This window comes from Suncus etruscus, chromosome 9, assembly GCF_024139225.1.
Source record: "Suncus etruscus isolate mSunEtr1 chromosome 9, mSunEtr1.pri.cur, whole genome shotgun sequence".
NCBI lineage: Eukaryota > Metazoa > Chordata > Mammalia > Eulipotyphla > Soricidae > Suncus > Suncus etruscus.
In genome coordinates this window covers 28,625,666-28,646,646 of record NC_064856.1, presented here as the reverse complement: position 1 = coordinate 28,646,646, position 20,981 = coordinate 28,625,666, and the positions used below count along the sequence as shown (strand labels likewise).

At 46.4% G+C, this 20,981-nt stretch overlaps 1 protein-coding gene across 2 annotated transcripts in view; it reads left to right on the top strand.

Annotated features, from left to right (window-relative positions):
• Positions 1-20,981, top strand: part of SULF2 (sulfatase 2) — a 99,383-nt gene that overhangs the window by 36,835 nt on the left and 41,567 nt on the right. For both annotated transcript variants that reach the window (XR_007498928.1, XM_049781322.1), the window contains exon 3: positions 7,147-7,386. Coding sequence is in view for 1 of the 2 variants with exons in the window: in XM_049781322.1 (XP_049637279.1) it covers positions 7,147-7,386 (240 nt within the window). In the remaining variant the exon portion in view is untranslated. The remainder of the gene's footprint in view (positions 1-7,146; positions 7,387-20,981) is intronic.

Genomic DNA, 20,981 nt, shown 5'->3' with positions numbered 1-20,981 from the left:
AATTAAAAATTATTGGGCAGGACCAGAGCAGTAGTACAGTGGAGAGGGCACTTGCTTTGCATGGACTGACCCAGGTTCCATCCATGGCATGCCATAGCACCTCTGAACACCACCAGGAGTGATTCCTGAATGCAGAAGAGCAAGCCCTAAACACATCAGGCAAGATTCTCCCTCCACCTTTAAGAAAAGAAACTATGGAGCCAGAATGGTGCACAGTGGGTAGGGCATTTTGCATACAGCCAAGCCAGGCTGCCCTAGGCTGACACAGGTTTGATCCCTGGCATCCAGTATGGCCCCAGAGAGTCTGCCAGGAGTGATTTCTAAGTGCAACGGCAAGAGTAACCCCTGAGCACTGCCGGATATGGCCCAAAAACAAAAACAAAAAAAGAAAAAAGAAAAAAAAAAAAAGAAAGAAACTATTGGGACCAGTGATAAAACAGTGTGCAAGGACAGCCTTGAATAATGTGGCTGACCTGGATTCGAGCACCAGCACTTCAAAAGATCCCCTGAGCATTGCATGAAGAAATCTCTGAACATCAGCAAGTATGGCCCCAAAACATAAAATAAAAGACAATCTTTCAAATGAACAGGTGTGACACCAGGAGGTATGATGAGGTCATCACGAGGTGGGAGACTGGGGGTGGGGAGTGCCCCACTCCTGGCAGGCAGAACTGTGTGGGCCCCTGAATCAGCCTCTCATTGGTGTGGGGGTGGCGGTGCCTCCCGAGAGGTGTCAGGGTGACCTCACCCCTGGCCCAGGTAGTGGGAAGTTTTAATCACGGAAAAAGACAGGCCCTGTTTGGTCTGTGTGTTCCAGGTTTGTGTTGGATGAAACCCATTTGGGTTGGCCATCCCGGCCTGCTTGCAAACACTGACAAGTGGCCCCTTTTCATCTCTGGGAGGCTATGTCTTCCAGATCCTTCCCTTCCATCCGAGCTGTCTGTCTGCATTAAGGCTGGGCTGGGCCAAGCAATTAGATCATATGTTTTCACACTCCAGATGTGGGTGGATGGGGCTGGATGTGGGGACAGCTTGAATAAAGTAGGTTCATGTCCAGGAGTGGAGGCTAATAGGCAGTGGTGCTTTTGCTCAGCCGCCCACTGGGCAACCTCAGCTAGCCCTACTTACTATTTCCACCCCCTCAACTGCTGCCCTGAGTGGGGGCGACAGGAAGCAGATGTGCCTGGAGGGAACTGTCCAGGCAGCCCCCACTCTTGCCCTCTGCGGTGAGGATGGATGTGATCTCTGTTTTGAGGTAATCAAACAGAAGAGAGTGAATGCCAGCTCTGCCTTCAAGGTTGTCCCTGTGGGCACATTACCAGGTAGCACCTGCTTTCCAGGAGGGCATGTGCTGGGCATCATTTGGACCTATCTGTAAGAGAGAACCAGCTCTCACTTCCAGCCACCTTGTCCTTCCACCTCACAGGCTGCAGAGAGCAGGTGATGTTAATGCTGCCTAGAGGCCTCAGGAGGTATTTCCTGGAGCTGGAAGCTAAACTTAGGGCTCAAGGTGGCCTTTCTGACTCTGCATTCCCAGAAAGAAAATGGGGTGTGGAAGAGCACCAGGGCATCTCAGCCAGAGCCCCCTCTCTAGGAATTTATTGTGAGGGGAACAGGAGGCTCCTGTATTGGGTAATATGTCCTGAGCCCCCACACCTGGCTCCACAGTTAGCCATTTGTCAGGTACCAGACTGAAGAAGCCACAAGCATAGGAATACCAGGCACTCACTCACTGCATTGCTCCCCCACTTCCTCCTAGCTCAAACCGCTTGTTTCCCGATTGTGAACCCCAGCTTTATTGGGCATGTCTGGGTTCAGGTCCTCCTCACATGTAGCTGGGCAGCTGAGATTAGTTGTAACACTCCTGTTTGTAAGTATGCCGGTGGGACTAATAAGTGAAACAAAGCCCATACCAGCCAATGCTATTATAAGTGTTCCTATTTAAAGTGACTGTTGCTGGCCCATAGCCCTGCCCTCTCTCCAGGGATAAGTTCAAGTTGTCTCATCTCCTAAGGCTTCAAGGACCAGGTAGAGGAAGTGGTATAAGATGAGTGTAAATCAAGCCAGTAAGGTCAGATCTCAAGATGTAGAAGTCATTGGTGAGGTCAGAGTCACTGGATGTAGAAGTCACTGGTGAGATCGGATCTCAAGAAAGTAGAGCACTCACAAAGAAGCATCGACCAGCCACTTTGGGAGAGTAACTCATTTATTTTAAGTGGGAAAGGAATACTTATATAAGAGGAGAGTAAGGTGGAGAATAAGTGCCTACTCTGTCAGCCAATCAGATAGGATATGAAAGGGGATAACAATAGGGTGTGTGCTTCTGTGTTTAGGGAATACAGGGTAAGAGGATTAGAGAAAGCAAGGTGTTGGGCCCAGAGAGATAGCACAGCCTTGCAAGCAGCTGATCCAGGACCAAGGGTGGTTGGTTCGAGTCCCGGTGTCCCATATGGTCCCCTGTGCCTGCCAGGAGCTATTTCTGAGCAGAGAGCCAGGAGTAACCTCTGAGCACCACCAGGTGTGGCCCAAAAACAAAAAACAAAAAAAAAAAAAAAAGAGAAAAGTGTTAAAACGGGTGTGTACTTAAGGTGATTAGCTATATTTCCCCTTCTTTATAGAAAAATGCAGAAATATGAGGTAAAAAAAGTAATGTCTGCCCCAAGGTTTTAAGAAAAAAAATCAGATGTCTATCTAAAAGATAAAAGGGGTGGCAGTTTTTTTGCATAGGCAAAGCAAAAGTTGAGATAATAAGAGGAAAAATAACTTTTAGTGGCAATTTAGGTGATGAGGACATTTTAAGCCAGTTACCATTGTTGTCAATTTCTAGGAATCACTGCTAATGAGGGTAGACTTGGCTGTAAAAGCATCATAGGTTGGATTGTGCATACATCATTCTCAAAAAATAATTGGCTTTTTCCATATCCTTGTGTTATACATATCACAATTTTTTTATAAACTTCTCTGAACATAAACATTATATAGTGTCTGCAGATACACTTAATTTGAAAATTCTTAAACGTTCTTACATTGAGCACTGTATAGAGCATCCAAATTCCTTTTCCACAGACTTCTGTGGACAAAGACATTTTTGCAGACATACCTAATTCGAACATTTTTGCAGACATACTTAAGTTGAAAATAAGTTACTAAATGATATATGTACACAAATCTAACATAGCAATTGGGAAACAGTCACTAAAATAGCTGAGAACTTTTTTTTTTTTTTTTTTGGTTTTTGGGCCACACCCGGCGGTGCTCAGGGGTTACTCCTGGCTGTCTGCTCAGAAATAGCTCCTGGCAGGCACGGGGGACCATATGGGACACCGGGATTCGAACCAACCACCTTAGGTTCTGGATCGGCTGCTTGCAAGGCAAGCACCGCTGTGCTATCTCTCCGGGCCCAATAGCTGAGAATTTTTAAAAAACGAACATTATGTATTTCCCCAGAACTGTGCAAACTAATATTAAACCACTAAAGTTGAATACAAAATTATCTGTCTGCAGTGGGGCATAGAACAAAAAGGTGGCATTAAGATCTATAGAGGTAGACTACACAGTTTAACCAGAACACAATTTAACCAACAATATAATGACGCAAATAGGATGGGGAGGATGGAGAGCTTAACCTAGAAGAAAGTTGCAGGAGGTTCTGAAAGCAGTTTCTTAAGATGTGCTTCAACTGAATTTGGATCCTCCATCTTCTCCATCTTTTCCTTCTGTGTTAGGCTGCTGAGGTCATCTAGAATGAAAAGGCCTTTGGTTCCTAGGCCAGAATCTAGGTGAGGGGGACCCACTCATCTTCCTGCTGTTGGTCCCCCTCAAATGGAGCTCTCTCTTTGGCTTCTACGCCATCAGTGAACTCAATAAGCTGCTGCAATTTGGTATAAGAAAGGCAGTGGTGTTGGCATCTGGGTCCCTGCTTAGATTCTTCAGCTCTCTCCCCCTCACTGCCTGCTACTGTCACCTAAGGAGACCTCTGCCACCCTCGGTGGTGGGGCAGCTGAGTGAGGCTGGGGGATAGATTTGCAGAACATGGGGCCAGTGAGGTGGTGCTAGAGGTAAGGTGTCTGCCTTGCAAGCGCTAGCCAAGGAAGGACAGCAGTTCGATCCCCCAGTGTCCCATATAGTCCCCCCAAGCCAGGGGCAATTTCTGAGCACTTAGCCAGGAGTAACCCCTGAACATCAAACAGGTGTGGCCGAAAAACAAAACAAAACGAAAACAAAACAAAACAACAAAAAAAAAGATTTGCAGAACATATGTCTATTGGGAGCATATCAGCTATCTTTCACTGGCACTTAACCAGGTCTTGATACATTAGCTTTTCGACCCGTCTCTCCTTTTACATCAAACTCCAGTCACTCCATCTCTAACACTACACAGAAACTTCCTGGTACTGTTTCTCTTAATAGCTGTCCAGTGAACAAAGACATCATCTTTTGTGTCATTTCTATTGATAAATCCATAACCTTTCCAGTCATCAAACCATTTGACAGTGCCCAGGACTAAGATTGCCAGCACCGGCTTGTCCCTCTGACTTTCGACTTGGGGTACAGGCGTATCTCTGGTTGAGATGTTGACAGACTCTGAGTCTGCTCATCATTCTTGGGAGATGGGGATCTTTCTGGTTTAGTGCCAGTAGAGAACGATAAATTGTCAGCCATGGGAAGGCCTTTAGATTGGGAACTCATCTCCACTGGGAAGGCACCCTTCCTTTTTGGGGGCTTGTACTTGGGAGAACCTCTAGGGAGCCTGGCACATAAAGTCCAGAGTGAGAAATGCAGGTGCATGGATCAGAGCAACATGAATCCATTCAGATTGGGGTTCATGTGCACCCATGTTCCAGTGAAAGGCACGGCACATTCAGTCCAGCTTAAAGGGGCCATCATGTTGATTATCCACCAGAGGGTCAAGTCATTTACTATCATTGGGGTCTTCTTGGGTCCCTGTTTGAGCACCAGGTGTAAATGAAACCAGTAAAGTTAGATCTTAAGATGTTGAAGTCATTGGTGAGGTCAGATCTCAAATGAGTAGAGCACTCACAAAGAAGCATCCACCAGCCACTTTAGGAGAGTAACTCCATTTATTTTAGGTGGTAAAGGGATATTTATATTAGGGAAGAGCTATGTGTGGACTCTGTGTCAGCTAATCGGGTAGGATGTAAGAGGGGACTACAACAGAGTTATGCTTCTGTGTTTAGGGAAATGAGGATAAGGTGATTAGGGAAAGCAAAGTGTGTGCTCAGGATGTTAAAACAGGGTGTGTGCTTAAGGTAATTAGCTACAGACTAGGGCATGTTGAAGAGTGTGGGAAAACAGCCTATGAGATGTTTAATACTATTTAAAGCAATTTTTTGTTGTTTTGGTTTTTGGCCACACTCAGGGTTTCCTAGAGTCTGTTCCCACCTGTTGCTCAGTGGTCACTCTCTTAGCAGAGCTCAGGGAACGGGGAGTGCCACGGATGAAAACCAGGCATCCTGTATGCAAATCCTGTGTCTAACTAATTGAGCCACTCTCTGGACTTATGGCAGAATATTTTAGTCCACTTAGCCAATTAGACACACATGAATGTCAGAGTTTGGGCTCCTGAGTTACATGGAAACTCAGAGTTGGCTCACTTTATTTAGTGGATATTTGTTGTGTAGCTACTATATACCTGTTCTAGGCCTGTTCTAGGCTCAAGAATGTGACACTGAGCCAAGGAGGCCCACAATCTTTGAGTGGGCTGGTATGTGGCTCAGTAGTAAAGCACCTGCCTTGCATGTGTGAGGCCCTGGGTTTATTTCCCTGTGGCGCACGCACGCACACACACACACACACACACACACACACACACATATCCCATAGAGCTGCTCTGGAAGGGACTGCCGACAACCCACAAGTCACTTTGATGTTCAAAGTGATCTTGAAGTGCCTAAGGCCTTCCACTGCTAAGAAAAGCAGGGCAGTGGAATGGGGCATGCTGGGATGAGGAGTGGATTCCAGGACAGTCCAGAGCACACCCCACTGATCTGGTGGACATCTGATAGAGAACATGCAGGGGTTAAGGGGGTGAAGTCCACAGAGTGAAGGTGAAAACCATAAGGTGGGCAGATAAGCAATCTAGGGTGATGGGGAATGACTAATATCACAGTCTATGGATGGCTTTCATGTAGGTGGGACTGACTGGCCAGGTAAAGCCTACAGTTTCCTGACGGTGGACCCCTAGGTTCTTCTCAGCCTGTGTCTTCTCAGGACTCTTGTCATTGGCTTTGAACCATCTCTCACTTGCCAGATACCCTTTTCCCAAATCAGGGTGTTTCCCAGATTCGGGAGCATGGCTGGGCCTCATTCAACTCATGGCAGCCCCAAGACCATGGGAAAAGAAAGCCATTGAGGCTGTATCTGAGGGAAGAGAAAGTCCACGAAGGATCCCAACTTGGTGCAAATGTTGGTCCTACGGTGCAGGTGTTTATCCCTAGCCACTTCCTGTGTGCCTGCCCCAAACTGAACACCAAATTTTGCCCAATGCCCCCTGGCCCTCAAGGGCCAACACCGCCCTCTTTCCACCCTTGCTGAGAAACAAGTGTGGACTGGTGAAGACCCGCCTTCCTGGCGGTGTGTAATAAATTCCCTGTCACACACTGCAGTCTTGTCCATGCTCAGGATCTGGACCCAAGTCAACCCCTGGGAGTTCCCCATGGGTGAGGTGGAAGAGAGGGTTAAAAAGACCCTTTGGGGACCCAGTGATCAAGGGTGGCATGGCACTGAGCTGTGCATGTCAGCAATATTAAGAAGGTGGGTCTCGGGGTTGGCTGAGCAGGTTTCAGTAAGAAGAAACAATTCCTGGGGAAGTTCCAAACTAAACACATATAATCTCCCCTCTGTTTACCTAGTGGTTGCTTTCCAAAAAATGGGAGTGGTGTTTATCAACCCTGCAAAAGAAGAAGTTGTGTTTATGTCAGACAGGATTCCTTTTGAACATGGCTATGGGTGGGTTGTTACCAACCCCCACTTTCATGTCCCTGGGACCCAGGATTCGAACTTTTTGTGCAAGACCTACCCACAGTGCATTGCCGCCCCCTCCTCACATAGGTGTGCAGAGTGACCCCCAACCTGTCTCTAGACATTGGCACCAGGAACCATTCCTCACCTCCTCTCTGCTTGCAGGGTCCATGCAGGTGATGAACAAGACGCGGCGCATCATGGAGCAGGGCGGGGCACACTTCATCAATGCCTTCGTCACCACACCTATGTGCTGCCCCTCACGCTCGTCTATCCTCACCGGCAAGTACGTTCACAACCACAACACCTACACCAACAACGAGAACTGCTCCTCGCCCTCCTGGCAGGCACAGCACGAGAGCCGCACCTTTGCTGTGTACCTTAACAGCACGGGCTACCGTACAGGTAAGTGGGCGAGGCTACAGGGACAGCATCTCTTCTGTGGTCTCCACACCCCAAAGTGTCTTCATTGTTCAAAGACGCTCTTGCTTTTCATTGAAAAAATATGCCTTTGTTTCTAAGGGCATTTGAAAAACATGGGTATGTTGCCTAGAGTTGTGCTGAAAAGTTGGTTATTCAAGGTAATTGAGTCGGTTTTATTTATTTAAACACCATGATTTATAAAGTTGTTTCTAATGCCTCTTATTTTTTTCGGCATTCAGTGTTCCAACACCAATTCCACTACCAGTGTGTCCTTTCTTCCACAATTATTTCCAGTTTCTCACACATACACCCCAACCCGATGCCTTTGGAAAAGCAAACAAATTGACTTCAGAATGCTTGTTAACACAAAATGGAAAATGGGATTATCAAAAAAATAGATCAAAAAAGTCAATGTGTGATCATTGTTATATCTCACAGCAGTGTTACTAAAGTTATTGTCTGAGGATTTACTGAGCTGGTTGGTGTTGGCTTACGTCTGTGTTATTATTTTCACTCATTGAGCTTAGTAGTTAGAATCAGACTTTTTAAAAAGTGATTTGTGAGTGCCAGAGCAATAGTACAGAAGGTGGATGTGAGGGGCCAGAGAGATAGCACAGTGGTAGGGCATTTGCCTTGCATGCAACCAACCCAGGACAGATAATGGTTCGATACCTGGTTTCCCATATGGTCCCCCAGCCTGCCAGGAGCGATTTCTGAGTGTAGAGCCAGAAGTAACCCCTGAGCACTGCCAGGTATGACAAAACAAACAAACAAACAAACAAACCAGAAGGTGGGTGTGCTTGCCTGCACATGACTGACCCAGATTTGATCCTCAACATCTATATAGTCCCCAGAGTCCTGCCAGGAGTGATTGCTGAGCAAAAAGCCAGGAAGAATACTTGAGCACTGCTGAGTGTGGCAGAAAAAAAAAAAAGCTCAAAAACATGATTTCCCACTTACAATATAGAATATAGCGTAGAAAGACTTAAAAAACACTCAGGCCTACATTTATACTCCCTGAGAATTGAGTTGGTCAACCTGGATGGTTCCAGAAGACACTGGGATGGAAAGTGGCCATTGAAATAGATATTGAGAACAGAGAGGAACATATATGGAGACTATACCCCATGGCACAGAAGTAGGCATGACAATGGATTGTTTGACTTGATTATCTCCAGGCCTTGCCTCATCTGCCTCATGGTGGAGGCTGGCAGGGTAGCACGCAGGTGAGTGAGCCAGCAAGAGTGCAGGTCTGTCTGTCTGGGCAGTGGAACTGAGCAGGCTCTGAAGGTTCACCTGCCAGGGCCAAAGGCACAATTAAAGTGCAACCTCTTGTCTCCAACACCCCTAACAACTCTCCAAACGCAATTTAATTTAATTTGCTTTGAGGGGAACAAATAGATACTCCTCACTTTGGGTAAGGAGAAGAGGTGCTTGTGAAATCAGATATGGTGATGTGGTAGGAGACAAGGTTAGAAAATTGCATCTGGAAGACAAGGAGGCTTATTTGGATTGGAGTGTCACAGGGGGAGGAGTTTCAGGGCTGCCTCCAGGAAAGGTAGGTTCCCCCACCCCCATCCATTCTCAGGAACATTAATGAGGTTCTACTGAAGTGAGAAGTGTGTGTATATGTGTGAGGGGGGGATTAAAAAACCTTACTCCTGGGCCCGGAGAGATAGCACAGCAGCATTTGCCTTGCAAGCAGCCGATCCAGGACCAAAGATGGTTGGTTCAAATCCCGGTGTCCCATATGGTCCCCGTGCCTGCCAGGAGCTATTTCTGAGCAGACAGCCAGGAGTAACCTCTGAGCAACCCCTGAGCACCACCAGGTATGGCCCAAAAAAACAAAAAACAAAACAAACAAAAAAAAAACAAAAAACAAATAAACCTTACTCCTGCAGAGAAAATCAGGAAGGCCTCATATCTATATACAGAACCTGACTTGTTTCTCTACAGAAACTCAGAACTCAACTGTGTGTCATTAGGAGCTGAATGGGTATAAAGATAGGGGTTAGGGAGAAATGCAGCAGACCAGAGAGAACCCAAAGAAAGCACCTTTGCCATTCATGTCCAGCTCATTGCAGTGATTCCTGTATGGGAAGTCAACCTTCATGGTCATGTGTCTCTCAATTGGAGTTCTAGCTGAAATCTCATGGTTATAGAGATTTTTAAAAACTAAAGACTGTATTTGTTTTTGCATTAAGACTTTATCTTGAGAACATACCAGAACTGTTTACTTACCCACTGTCACACACACACACAAACACACACACACACACACACAATATCCTATATCATAGAAGGGTCAATTCAGTGACTATTAGTAAAGTAGAAATGAAGTATTGTAAGGATTGGAACCAATGATAACTAACAAAGAAGAACATCCATCACTCTGTATGGTCCACCAACCACTAGGAGGAGTGATTCCTGAGTGCAGAGACAGAAGTAACCCCTGAGCTTTGACGGGTATGACCCCACTCCCCAAAAGTAGAAAACATCATAAAGATGTCCCAGTATGAAAACAGGGCGGTGGAAGGAGATTTAATTGGGATTTTAAGATCAAACAAATCTCACATTTCATCTAATTCAGTTGATTATGGCTCAAGTGAACCAAAATGGGGAAGTACAACACTAAATGCTTCTATAGCACACAGGGTACATTTGTGATCTAAGCGTACCCAAACCATAATGCTTCCAGCTTAGCTTGGACCTGCCCTGTTGGACCCACCCACTAAGAAGCTCAAAATCTTTCTTCCTGGACACTTGGAGAAGAACCTTCAATGTCCAATTCCCATACATCTGGGTATCTGCTGTCAAAAAGGTGGCCAAAGCCTGCAAGATAGTACAGTGGGTAAGGTGTTCGTGGCTGACCCCTGTTCGATCCTCCGCATCACATATGGTCCCCTGAGCACAATCAGATTTGACCACAAACACAAGGTATTTGAGATCATTCATAAGGCACTCACCTTCCATACAGTCATGACTGTGACCCTAATTCTATCCCTGTCATCACATATGGTCCCTGGAGTACCTCCATAGATCACATCTGAAGACAGAGCCAGTACTACCCCTCTGAAGCACCTCCAGGTATGGACCATAAATATAAAAGGAAAGAAAAAAAAGGAAGGTCTGACAGCCCTCATAAATGATGAAGAGGCTGGCTGGCTCCTTCTACTTAGGCAAGAGGCAGAGTCCATGGAAATTCTGCTTCTGGCTCCTGAGCAGACTGAACCAGCAAAATGGCATGAGAAATGGTGCTAACCTCTTTTGCTGCAGCCACTTCCAATTACCATTGCTGCACTCAACCTCAATAGTGCCATGAACCTCCAAATATACAGTAGATTAAGCCAATCCTATGTTAATCTTTTTTTTTTTTTTTTGGTTTTTGGGCCACACCCGGTAACGCTCAGGGGTTACTCCTGGCTATGTGCTCAGAAGTTGCTCCTGGCTTGGGGGACCATATGGGACACCGGGGGATCGAACCACGGTCCGTCCAAGGCTAGCGCAGGCAAGTCAGGCACCTTACCTTTAGCGCCACCGCCCGGCCCCTCCTATGTTAATCTTGATTATCACAGGCAACTGTGATAATTTTGGCTAAAAGGTCTATGAAGAATCCTTCAACTTTTGATGCCAAAGTAAAAGTAAAGGCCCTCACAGATGACCTCTTGATGTCTCTCATTTCACAGCTAAAGCAACCACAGATCATAAAGGGAGGTCATGGGGGCATATTCCTAGTGGTCTTGGAGTCCCAGAGTCACCTATGGGGAATTCCCTGCATCCTACTAAGACCTCATGTTTCCAAATAAGGTATCTGGTACAAGAAAGGAGACATTCTTCAAGGGACTAAAATATCATGTCTGAATTTACATTGCTTATCAAAAATCTGTTTCTGCAAAGAATCACTCTCATCCAATAAAGCTTAAGCATGATGGCCTCAGTGAAGACTCAGCAACACAGGTAGCCATGCAAAGGATATATTATTGTGTGTGTGTATGTATGTATATATGTATGTATGTGTGTAACTGTCATGGGGATTTTAACCCTTTCTAAAGAAGGCCCCACTATGCAGGCACTTGATGGTCAGAACTCAAAGCCTGAGAAAAGGCATGTGTTTACTCAAAGGAACAAATGTGCCCGGGTCATTAAACAAGGCTATCTTAAGAGGTAGGAGACAATATTACAGTTCAAACCCTATCACTGCCAGCGTGGTCCAGGCTATTATTGACACTGTAGCACAGTATCTTTAGGCCCTTGCATTGAACCCAATTGCTTAAGCATCACCAGCAATGCTCCCAGACCTCCTGACTACTGTTTGGGAGGACCACAAGTAAATAAATAAATAAACAAACAAACAAACAAACAGCACTGTTGGTTTTTACTCTGACAGCTAAGCAATTCAGATTTGAATTTTCTTTTATGTTACTGTTTATTTTTTTTCAAGTTTTTAACACTTTATCTGCCAACCTGAGTTCCCTTATGTCACTATTTAAATTAAATGTTAAAAAGAAACCACTACAGGATGTTAATCAGGCTGGGTCATCAGTGGGTTGAGAAAAATAGCAAAACTCTCCTGCATTCAGGAGCCCTTTTAAGGTGATTTGATTGATAGGATTTATATTATGCAATATAAAAATTAATTTGGGTCCAATGGTCATCCATTCTGGGACATGTGAAAACCTGTATGCACTGGGTGTGCAAGGGCAGCTGGTTGAGATGGATTTACATGTGACTGCATCAAAGAGACACATGGCAGTGATTGTTCACTCTCTTTCCATGAAAAATCCAGGCGCCTGGTGCATTCATCTGAAAATCAAACTCTTCCTTGCACCTTATGTCCAGGAGAGAACCAATCCCAGGACCACCTGTGACTGCCAAGGAGCCTGGTCTATGTCATCCTTATTCTGTTTAGCCATTTGTCCAGCTAAATGTTCTTTATTCGGAGACAAGAAGATCAGGAATACTGGGCATGGTTGTCAGTTGTTTGTGTTTCTTTGGCATGGAGGAGGTTAGCCTGGACCAGGACCAGGGATGATGGGAACCAGAAAAACATTCCTTAGGGACTAACATTCTGTGTGCCATGTGCTTTTTGAATGCATCTAGTCAGACAGTTCATCTTTGAAAAATGAAAGTGTGACATTTTAAAAGTAATCTTATTTACCATCTGACAATACTGAATAGTCTGAGTTATCATGACTAGTCAGTTGATTCTTAAGTAAATGAATTGATGAAGTATCCCCTAGGGCAGGGGTGTTGTTTGTCCAAAAAATTTGAAATTATCACCCAGTATAATATTCTTACCTTTCCCTTCTGTTTTCTCATCAATGTAAAGGGTTTACCACCAGGTTTGAAGATCTGCTCTCCCTCAAGGACTCTTCTACTGGTCTGATGCCTGAATCTAGCCCTACAAAGCACTTATTACCTCCCCAGCATTGTCAGTGGTTGCTCCACTTATCATAGACCAGACTCTCTGGCTGGGAATTTGTGCATGCAGGGAGCTGTCCTCCAGCATCTCTAATACATTTCACAAAACCTGGCCCCTTTTCGAAGATAGGTGCTTCTGTTTTGTAATCATCTTGCATTTTACTACTCCATGTTTGCCATCGAGATTGACAAAGGATAAAGTGGGAGCTGCTGCATTGAAACAAGATAAATATACATTTGCTCTCTTGGATATTTCTTTCTTTTTCTTTTTCTTTTTCTATTTTTTTCTTTTTTTTTTTCTTTTTTTTGGTTTATTGGGCCACACCTGTTTGATGCTCAGGGGTTACTCCTGGCTAAGCATCAGAAATTGCCCCTGGCTTGGGGGGATCATATGGGATGCCGGGGATTGAACGGCAGTCCTGATCCTTGGCTAGCACTTGCAAGGCAGACACCTTACCTCTAGCACCACCTCGCCAATTCCGATCTCTTAGAAATTTCTATGCTGGCTTTTTTTTTTTTTTTTAAAGCTGGCTCTTCTAACTTTGGGGATCTCTATAAAATTACTCTTGAAAGGGTTAGTTGCATCCTTGGAGAAAAAGAATATAGTCATCTTTTAGCACCTTTCCGTCAAAGCTGTCCAGAGTTCCTAGAGTGAAATTCTCCCAGCTCTTTGAAAAGCAGTTAAGAGCAAGGGTTGTGTTTGTTTGGTCGGGTGGTTTTGGTTTGGAGGCCATACCCAGTGACACTCAGGGGTTACTCCTGGCTATGTGCTCAGAAATTGCTCCTGGCTTGGGGGATGGAACCACGGTGTGTCCTGGGTCAGACACATGCAAAGCAAACACCCTACCACTGCACCACCGCTCCAGCCCAAGAGCAAAGGTTTTATGTGGACTTAAGTCCATGACTTGATCAATTAGTAGCTGAATGAACTTGGATAATGTATTTAGTTTGGTCATCTTAGTTACTTCAACTAAGAATGATGATGCACTCAGCTCTTCATCATTAAGTGGAAGAAACCCGTTAGAAGAATGCTCTGTGGTAACTACTAGATAAACTCTCATGATGATGGTGATGACTTGCACAAGTGACAAGGCATGACACAACCCACCCCATGTCAATGTACCCAGGAATGTCAATTTCAGGTGGTAGAAATAAATGAGCTTTGGGGCCAGAAAGATAGCATGGAGGTAAGGCATTTGCCTTTCATGCAGAAGGTCATCAGTTCGAATCCCGGCGTCCCATATGGTCCCCTGTGCCTGCCAGGAGCAATTTCTGAGCACAGAGCCAGGAGTAACCCCTGAGCACTGCTGGGTGTGACCCAAAAAAAACACCAAAAAAAAAAAAAGGAAATAAATAAATGAGCTTTGTGGGTTCAAACATGGAAGCCTACATTCCATTTCTTGGGAATCAAGAAAAAGGCAAGTTAAGCCCAGAACACATGTTGCTCTTCCACCCAGTGCCATAGCAGACATTCAGGGGTCCCATCACAGCAGTGTTGGGGAGGATGTGGGAGAACAGGAAGCAGCAGAGGAATTGTGTATCAGCACCTCCACTCTGGCTGTTTCGGGAGAGCTGAAATTGTGCTCACTTTCTACTCACTGGTGTCCCAGACCCCTTTGTTGAGAGGAGGCAGTTCTGTGGAGCAGGAGGTGATGATTATTAAAGCCAATAGATGGGTTTTACCCATCCACATGACAAATCCCAACTTGTGGTTTCAGCAAGATAGTGTTGTTGTTGTTGTTTTTAATTTTAAACTTGTTTTAAACACTGTGGTTTATCAAGTAGTTCATGAAGCAGTTGTTCCAGCCATTCAGTGTTCAACACCAATCCCACCACCAGTGTGACCTTCCCTCTTCCAATGTCCCCAGTTTCCCACCTTTCCCAAAGCCTGCCTCCTTAGTACAAATAATTTTTATATTGCTTGTTAGGAAAAATGGCAAATGAGATTCTTTAAAAAAAAATAGATCAGTGGAAGCAAATTCATGAAAATGGTTCTACCTCACAATGGTGCTACTAAAGTCATTAAGATTTCCTGAGTGGTAAAGACCTTCCCTTATGGCTCCAGAAGCCCCTCATTGGTTTCAGATATGGCCCTGAGTACCACTACTCTTCCCTTACAAGAGTGAGGAGGGGGTTCCACCGAGGACCCAGACAGCTTGGCCTACACCATTGTGTGGATTGAGGGGGGTATAGGCCATAGTTCCTGATTGGCAAAACACATGGTATAGGGGTGTCTTATACTGGGAGACAGAACAGGGTGTCTGGACATGCCTAACACTCATTGCCAGCATGTGAAGGTAGGTGTGAATGTGTGGGTGTGTATATGTGAGATTGTGTGAGTCTGAGGATATGTGTTGTGAGCGTGTGTGTGAGCATCTGTGATAGAGTATATTTGTGCGAACATGTGTCTGAGCATGTGTAAGCTTGTAGGTGTGAGAGAATATCTGTGTGAACTTTTTTGTGTGAGCTTATGTGATTTCTCAAGTGTGTGAACATGTGTGTATGATTATATTGTGTGAATATACAAATGTGAGCTGGTGAGAGTTTTATGTGAGAACTGGTGCGAGTGTACAAATATGTGTGTATGTGTGAGTATGTGTGTCTGCAAATGTATGTGTATGAGAATGTCTGTCTGGCTTCCCCCCACCCCACCTTACTCCCTCATGTTGATCCTCTTTTGTCCACAAGGCCTCTCCGCCATATCCCTGTCCTCCCTGGCACCTCAGAGTCTCTCTCTCTCTCTCTCTCTCTCTCTCTCTCTCTCTCTCTCTCTCTTGGTAGCTCTACTCTTCCAGTTGTCCAGGCCTGAACGTTTGTGTCAGCCTTAGTTTTCTTCTTTCTTTCACAGTCCACCTTTAGTTCTAGAAAACCCTCAATTTTTCCCTCTAGAGCATTCCAGAATCCTCTCTACCAACTCTGCCCTCCTCTGTCCTCACCTTAGCAGCCACAGGAATCCCCTCAGAAATGACTTCAGCTCCTGGTTCTCTGCCCAACCCCCTTCCCACAGTCCTGCCTCCCTGACCTCATTCCCTGAGGCCCCCCCTCACTCACCCTATTCCTTCCTATTTCCCACAGCTTCTGGCATGTTCTCATCTAAAAGCCCCTGTACTAATTCTTCCCTTTTCTGGAAACTTCTTTACCTACATATAGACATGGCTTGTTCAGCCTCTTTCCTGCAGGCCTCGTGAATGATGGGCTGCCCACCCCCCACTTCTCTGGGTCCCTCTCTCCCCCTCCTTCATATCCACCCCATGCAGCTGCCGCCACACAATGGCGCCTTCTCTGGGTTCTCCACGCTCTCCCTCTCCTCTGTCAGTGCAGCCGCAGGCCCATGTGCACACACAGTGCCCTTCTTCCTGCCAGCCAGCCAGCTGCCCCTTGCCTGCCCCATCTGCCTGTGGGGTGATGCTCCATTCACCCAGGACATGTCCCTCCCCCAGGATATGTACTTCCCTCTGCCAGCACCCAGGACCCAGCTTCCCCAGCACCCAAGTTTGGGCAGCTCAGTTCCCCTGACACCCTGAGGGAGAAATATTAGTTCCCCCTAAAGACTCAGCCATGCCTGCCATCTTTAAACTCCAGGTCAGGGTCAGTTCATTGATTTTCATGCCAGTTTGAAAGTTTGAGGGAAACTCAAGGGAATCAAACTTTGCCTCGGGCTCCAGTGTGACTACAAGCCTCAGTTTCCCCAGCTGTGCAGGGCTATGCGAACAGGGCCATGGTGCTGGAGAAGAGGGATCAGGGTCAGAGGCAGAAGGGGAATCTAGAAAGCAAGGAAGTCACCCTGGATGCTGTGAACCTGCAGAAACCATTTTACCCGCCCATGGTGGGGAGCCTCTCTCTGCTTTGTCCTTTGGTAGGTTCTGCCCCTTTCTGGGGCCCAGAATTGGGGGGGTTAGCCAACAGATGTGCTTCCCTCCACTCTGGCAGCTGGAGCCGGAGATCAGGAGTCAGCAGTACCATACCCTTGCAGACTCAGGGGCCCCTCCAGACTCATAGGACTCCTCCAGTTTTTGCCCTTTCTGGCAACAGCTGCTAGTCTCCATCTTTGTGTCTTTACGGACGCCCCCTCATTTAGTATGACTCCATTTGATCCTCTCATGTCCTTCTAAAACTACTTTCCTGACTTTGAACTTGAACATCTGTTTGCAGACCCAAGTTGGCTACCCCCATGAGGCTCCTTCCTGTACCCCCACCTTCACTGTCACACTGACTCTTTAACCCAGAGCAACAGAAGGTTCCAGAAATCACCCCCTAGGCGAGCATGGTGGAAAGCACCACCAAGGATCCCATCTGCTGATGGGCACTGGCCCCCTGCCCGGCACACAAGCTGGCCAGCCCCGCAGACTCAGCTCAGGTCCTGTTCACTGGCATCAATGTGACTGTGATAGTGAAGGTCAGAGGAAGGGAGAGAGGAAGGTGGGATTGCAAGGGGAGAGGTATGAAGTTGTCAGAACTAGAGGACAAATATGGCCTCATCCACAGAGCTTTAGGGGAGCTCCCATCAAGGTCAGTGGGCAGAAGCCCCCAGGATCCCAGTGCAGCTCCTCTGAAAGTTCTCAAAGGAGCCAAACCAGAGACTCTGGGCCCACCAAGACAGCCACTGCCTCTGGGGTGAGCTGAGTACTGGAAATGAAAAGCACATTTAAAATTATGTTTCTAGAGCCAGGTGACAATGCAATGTGGTTAGGGCACATGCCCAAGATGCCAACACGATCTGATTCAATCCCCACATCCTGGGTTGGTCTCTAAAGCACCAGCGGTGTGGTCCAGAAGACCCCCAGCACCAGTGGGGTGACCTCACATGATCTCTGACCAGGCAGAGCCCCAACAACACTGTATCCTCAGACCCTTGAACTGCCAGCCTGATTGTCATCAGGAATAGCACCCTGGGCCCCTGAGCACTCTGCTTAGGAGGCCCAAAAGTAAATCAATAACAATTAAACCGTAGGGGCTGGAGTGATAGCACAGTGGGGAGGGTATTTACCTTGCACACAGCAGACACGGGTCTGATCCCATATAATCATCCCATAAAGTCCCCCGAGCACCAATAAGAGTAATCCCAGAGTGCAGGAGTAAGTCCTGAGCACTTCTGGCTGTGACCCAGAAACCAATAAATAAATAAAAGCAGTAAAATGCCAAACAGCCAGCAATATAGGTATAGAGGACAAGGCACTTGCCATGTACAGGGTCATTTGGGTTCAATCCCCAACAACCAAGTATTGTCCCCTGAGCCTGCCAGGAGTGATAGCTGAGCACAGCTGGGTGTGGCCCCAAAACCAAAAATTTCAATTAAAAAATAAAATGTCAAACAGGTCCTTGCCACTCCTGGTTCTCTAATTAGACTTCCTTCTCTCTCCCTTCTCAAGGGAGTACACCACCCTCTTGAGGTTGCAGCAAATGGTGTACTTCCTGTGGTAATAAAGGTGGGGAGACTGCTGCTCTTCCCTCCACCCCACCCCCACAGAAACCTGGGACCTTGCTGCCTTCTTTGCAGGGGAGAGCCTCACCTAGCCCCCAGATAGTCTGATCTTCCATGTTTCCTACCAGATCACCCATAAGTGTGAATTCTGTCATTTGTTATCTGAGCCTTTGCCCTAAGTCCATTTTCTTCTTAAGCTCAAGGTTTTCTGTTATTTTAACACACCTGTTCAAGAATGTCAGCGATAAGCAAAGGCAGGCAAGATTATTACTTGAATGTAAAACTTTTTCAGGACTAATTCCCTATTACTGGAAATCGCTGACACCCACAGTGCATTTGAATTGCAAATGACCCCACACCTACCACCTGCCCTGCTGCTGTCCCTTTGCCCAGGATTCTCTACTGGCTCTGACTTCCAGCATTCTCCTTGATGGATGTGCTGGAGAGAGTTGATATTGAAATCTTTCTTCATTATAAATTGCCTTCCCTTTTTCTTTCTTGTTTATTGCAGTTAACATATGATATTGATTTTGGGGGGAGAAATGATGTGCAGGTAGCTTTTGTTACCTATAAATTTCCTTTTCAGGGAAACAAGAGAACATAAAATATTTGTCCTAGAAACAGGACACCCGCTTTGTGGCATTGAGACCCGCTCTTTGAAAGGATCCCTTTGAGATCCCTATTCTTCAAGGTGATAATTAAATATGCATTGATTGACGGTTCCTCCTGGCTTCCTCTGACGCTTGCTCTAAGTCCCATACCCCTACAAAACCACACTTGAAAAGAGTTGGGGAGGGTTGCAGATACACTCCCCCACTTAGCCAGTAAGGACATCGGTGGTCAGGGCTGGATACCTGCTATGCCTACCTGGTTCAAGTCCCAGGAAAGGGGTCCCTATGTGCACCAGCTGCATGACTTTCTTGGGAACTCAAGACTAGGCCAGTATTTAATTAGAGACCCAAGCAGCTGGCTCTCCCTCCCTCGGCTCAGCAGGGGTGATGGGGAGCCTGGCCTGGGGGTCACAGTGCCTCCTCCCAGAACATCAGCCTAACTGAGGGAGTGGAGCAGATTCAGGAGTCGGGGAGTCAAGGGGGCTGGTAACCAGCTACCCTCCCCTTCCTCTCCCAGCAATTAGCTCTTCCTTCCCCCACCACATTCAACCATGCAAAAGCCAGAGGAAGTTTTGGAAAATGAAAATCTAATAGATGTCATTCTCTGCTTCAAACATGATCACCCTGTGTGCATAATACACACACACACATACCCTCTCTGACACACACACACACACACACACACACACACACACACACACACACACACACACACTCTTGCTCTGGAATAAATTCAGCCTGAGGACCGCAGGGCCGGGGCAGTCTAATAGATGTCATTCCCTGCTTCAAACATGGCCACCCTGTGTGCATATCACACACACACACACACACTCTCTCTTACACACACACACACACACACACACACACTCTTACACACACACACACACACACACACACACACACACTCTTGCTCTGGAATAAATTCAGCCTGAGGACCGCAGGGCTGTGCCGGGGCAGCTCAGTGCTCCCCCACACCTCCTGCTTTCTGTTTTTATTTGAGCAAGGGAGAGGCCACACACAGAATTGCTTGGGGGACCATGGTGCCAGGGATCAAATATAGGCTAATATAGGCAAAGCCTATGCCCCAGTCCTTTAAATTATCTCGTCAGCCCCCACATGGTCGATCTGTTTTGTTATTAATGTTGTTAATTTGCTTTTTGGGCCACATCCAGTTGTGTTTAGGGGTTACTCCTGGCTCTGCACTCAGAAATCACACCTGGCAGATTCAGGAGACCATGTGGAACGCCAGGGATTGAACCTGGTCAGCCATCTGCAAGGCAAACACTCTACCTGCTGTGCCATCACTCTTTTGGATTTTGGGGCAACACCCCAGTGGTGCTCAGGGCTATTCCTGGCTCGGTGCTCAGGAATGACCTCTGGTGGTGCTCAGGAGACCATATGCAGTGCCAGGGATGGAATCTGGGTCCCTGTAGTCTACTTCCTAGTAGTCTCAGATCTCCTGTCCTGTCTGCTATCTGGCAAATAAGCCCAAATGTTAGCTCCAGACTTGAGATATGATCTGCAAAGATGGCTAGGAAATGAGTCGGTAATGCAAAAGCAAAGAAGTTTATTCCAGCATGCTGGGATTGCACCTCTCCCTTAAAGGGAGTTAAGCCATTCATTTAGAGGGTGGTCGGGGCTTCAAGCAGGGATAAAACTCTAGGTTCTTAGTACATGCTGCATCAGCCAGGTTTAAACTGGTTGGCTGAAGAAGTGAAGGAGCAGCTCAGGTGCCTCCCGACCTTCAGGTGCAGTGAGATCAGATTTATCACCTGCAGATCCCGGGTATTGCTAGATATCTTGCATTCCTTAGTTTATCTAACTGTCCTGGTGTGTACCCATGAAGTCCTGGAACTGGCTGTCATTATGTCTCAAGCAAAGCAGGGTTACAGAGCAAAATAGCAGTTAATATAAATTTTAAACATGCCTGCCACAGTGCCTTTGCTCTTGCGAAGGTCTCTGAGCAGATAACTCTTCTTGGAGCACTGCTCACTGCCCTCGAGCATTTTTAATAAAAAGAATTTAATTCATAGATGAGCCAGTCATAGAAAGATACCTCTAAATTTGCTGAATACTTTGGAATTAAATGTTACACTCTGGTGCTTCCCAAGAAATATTTGAAA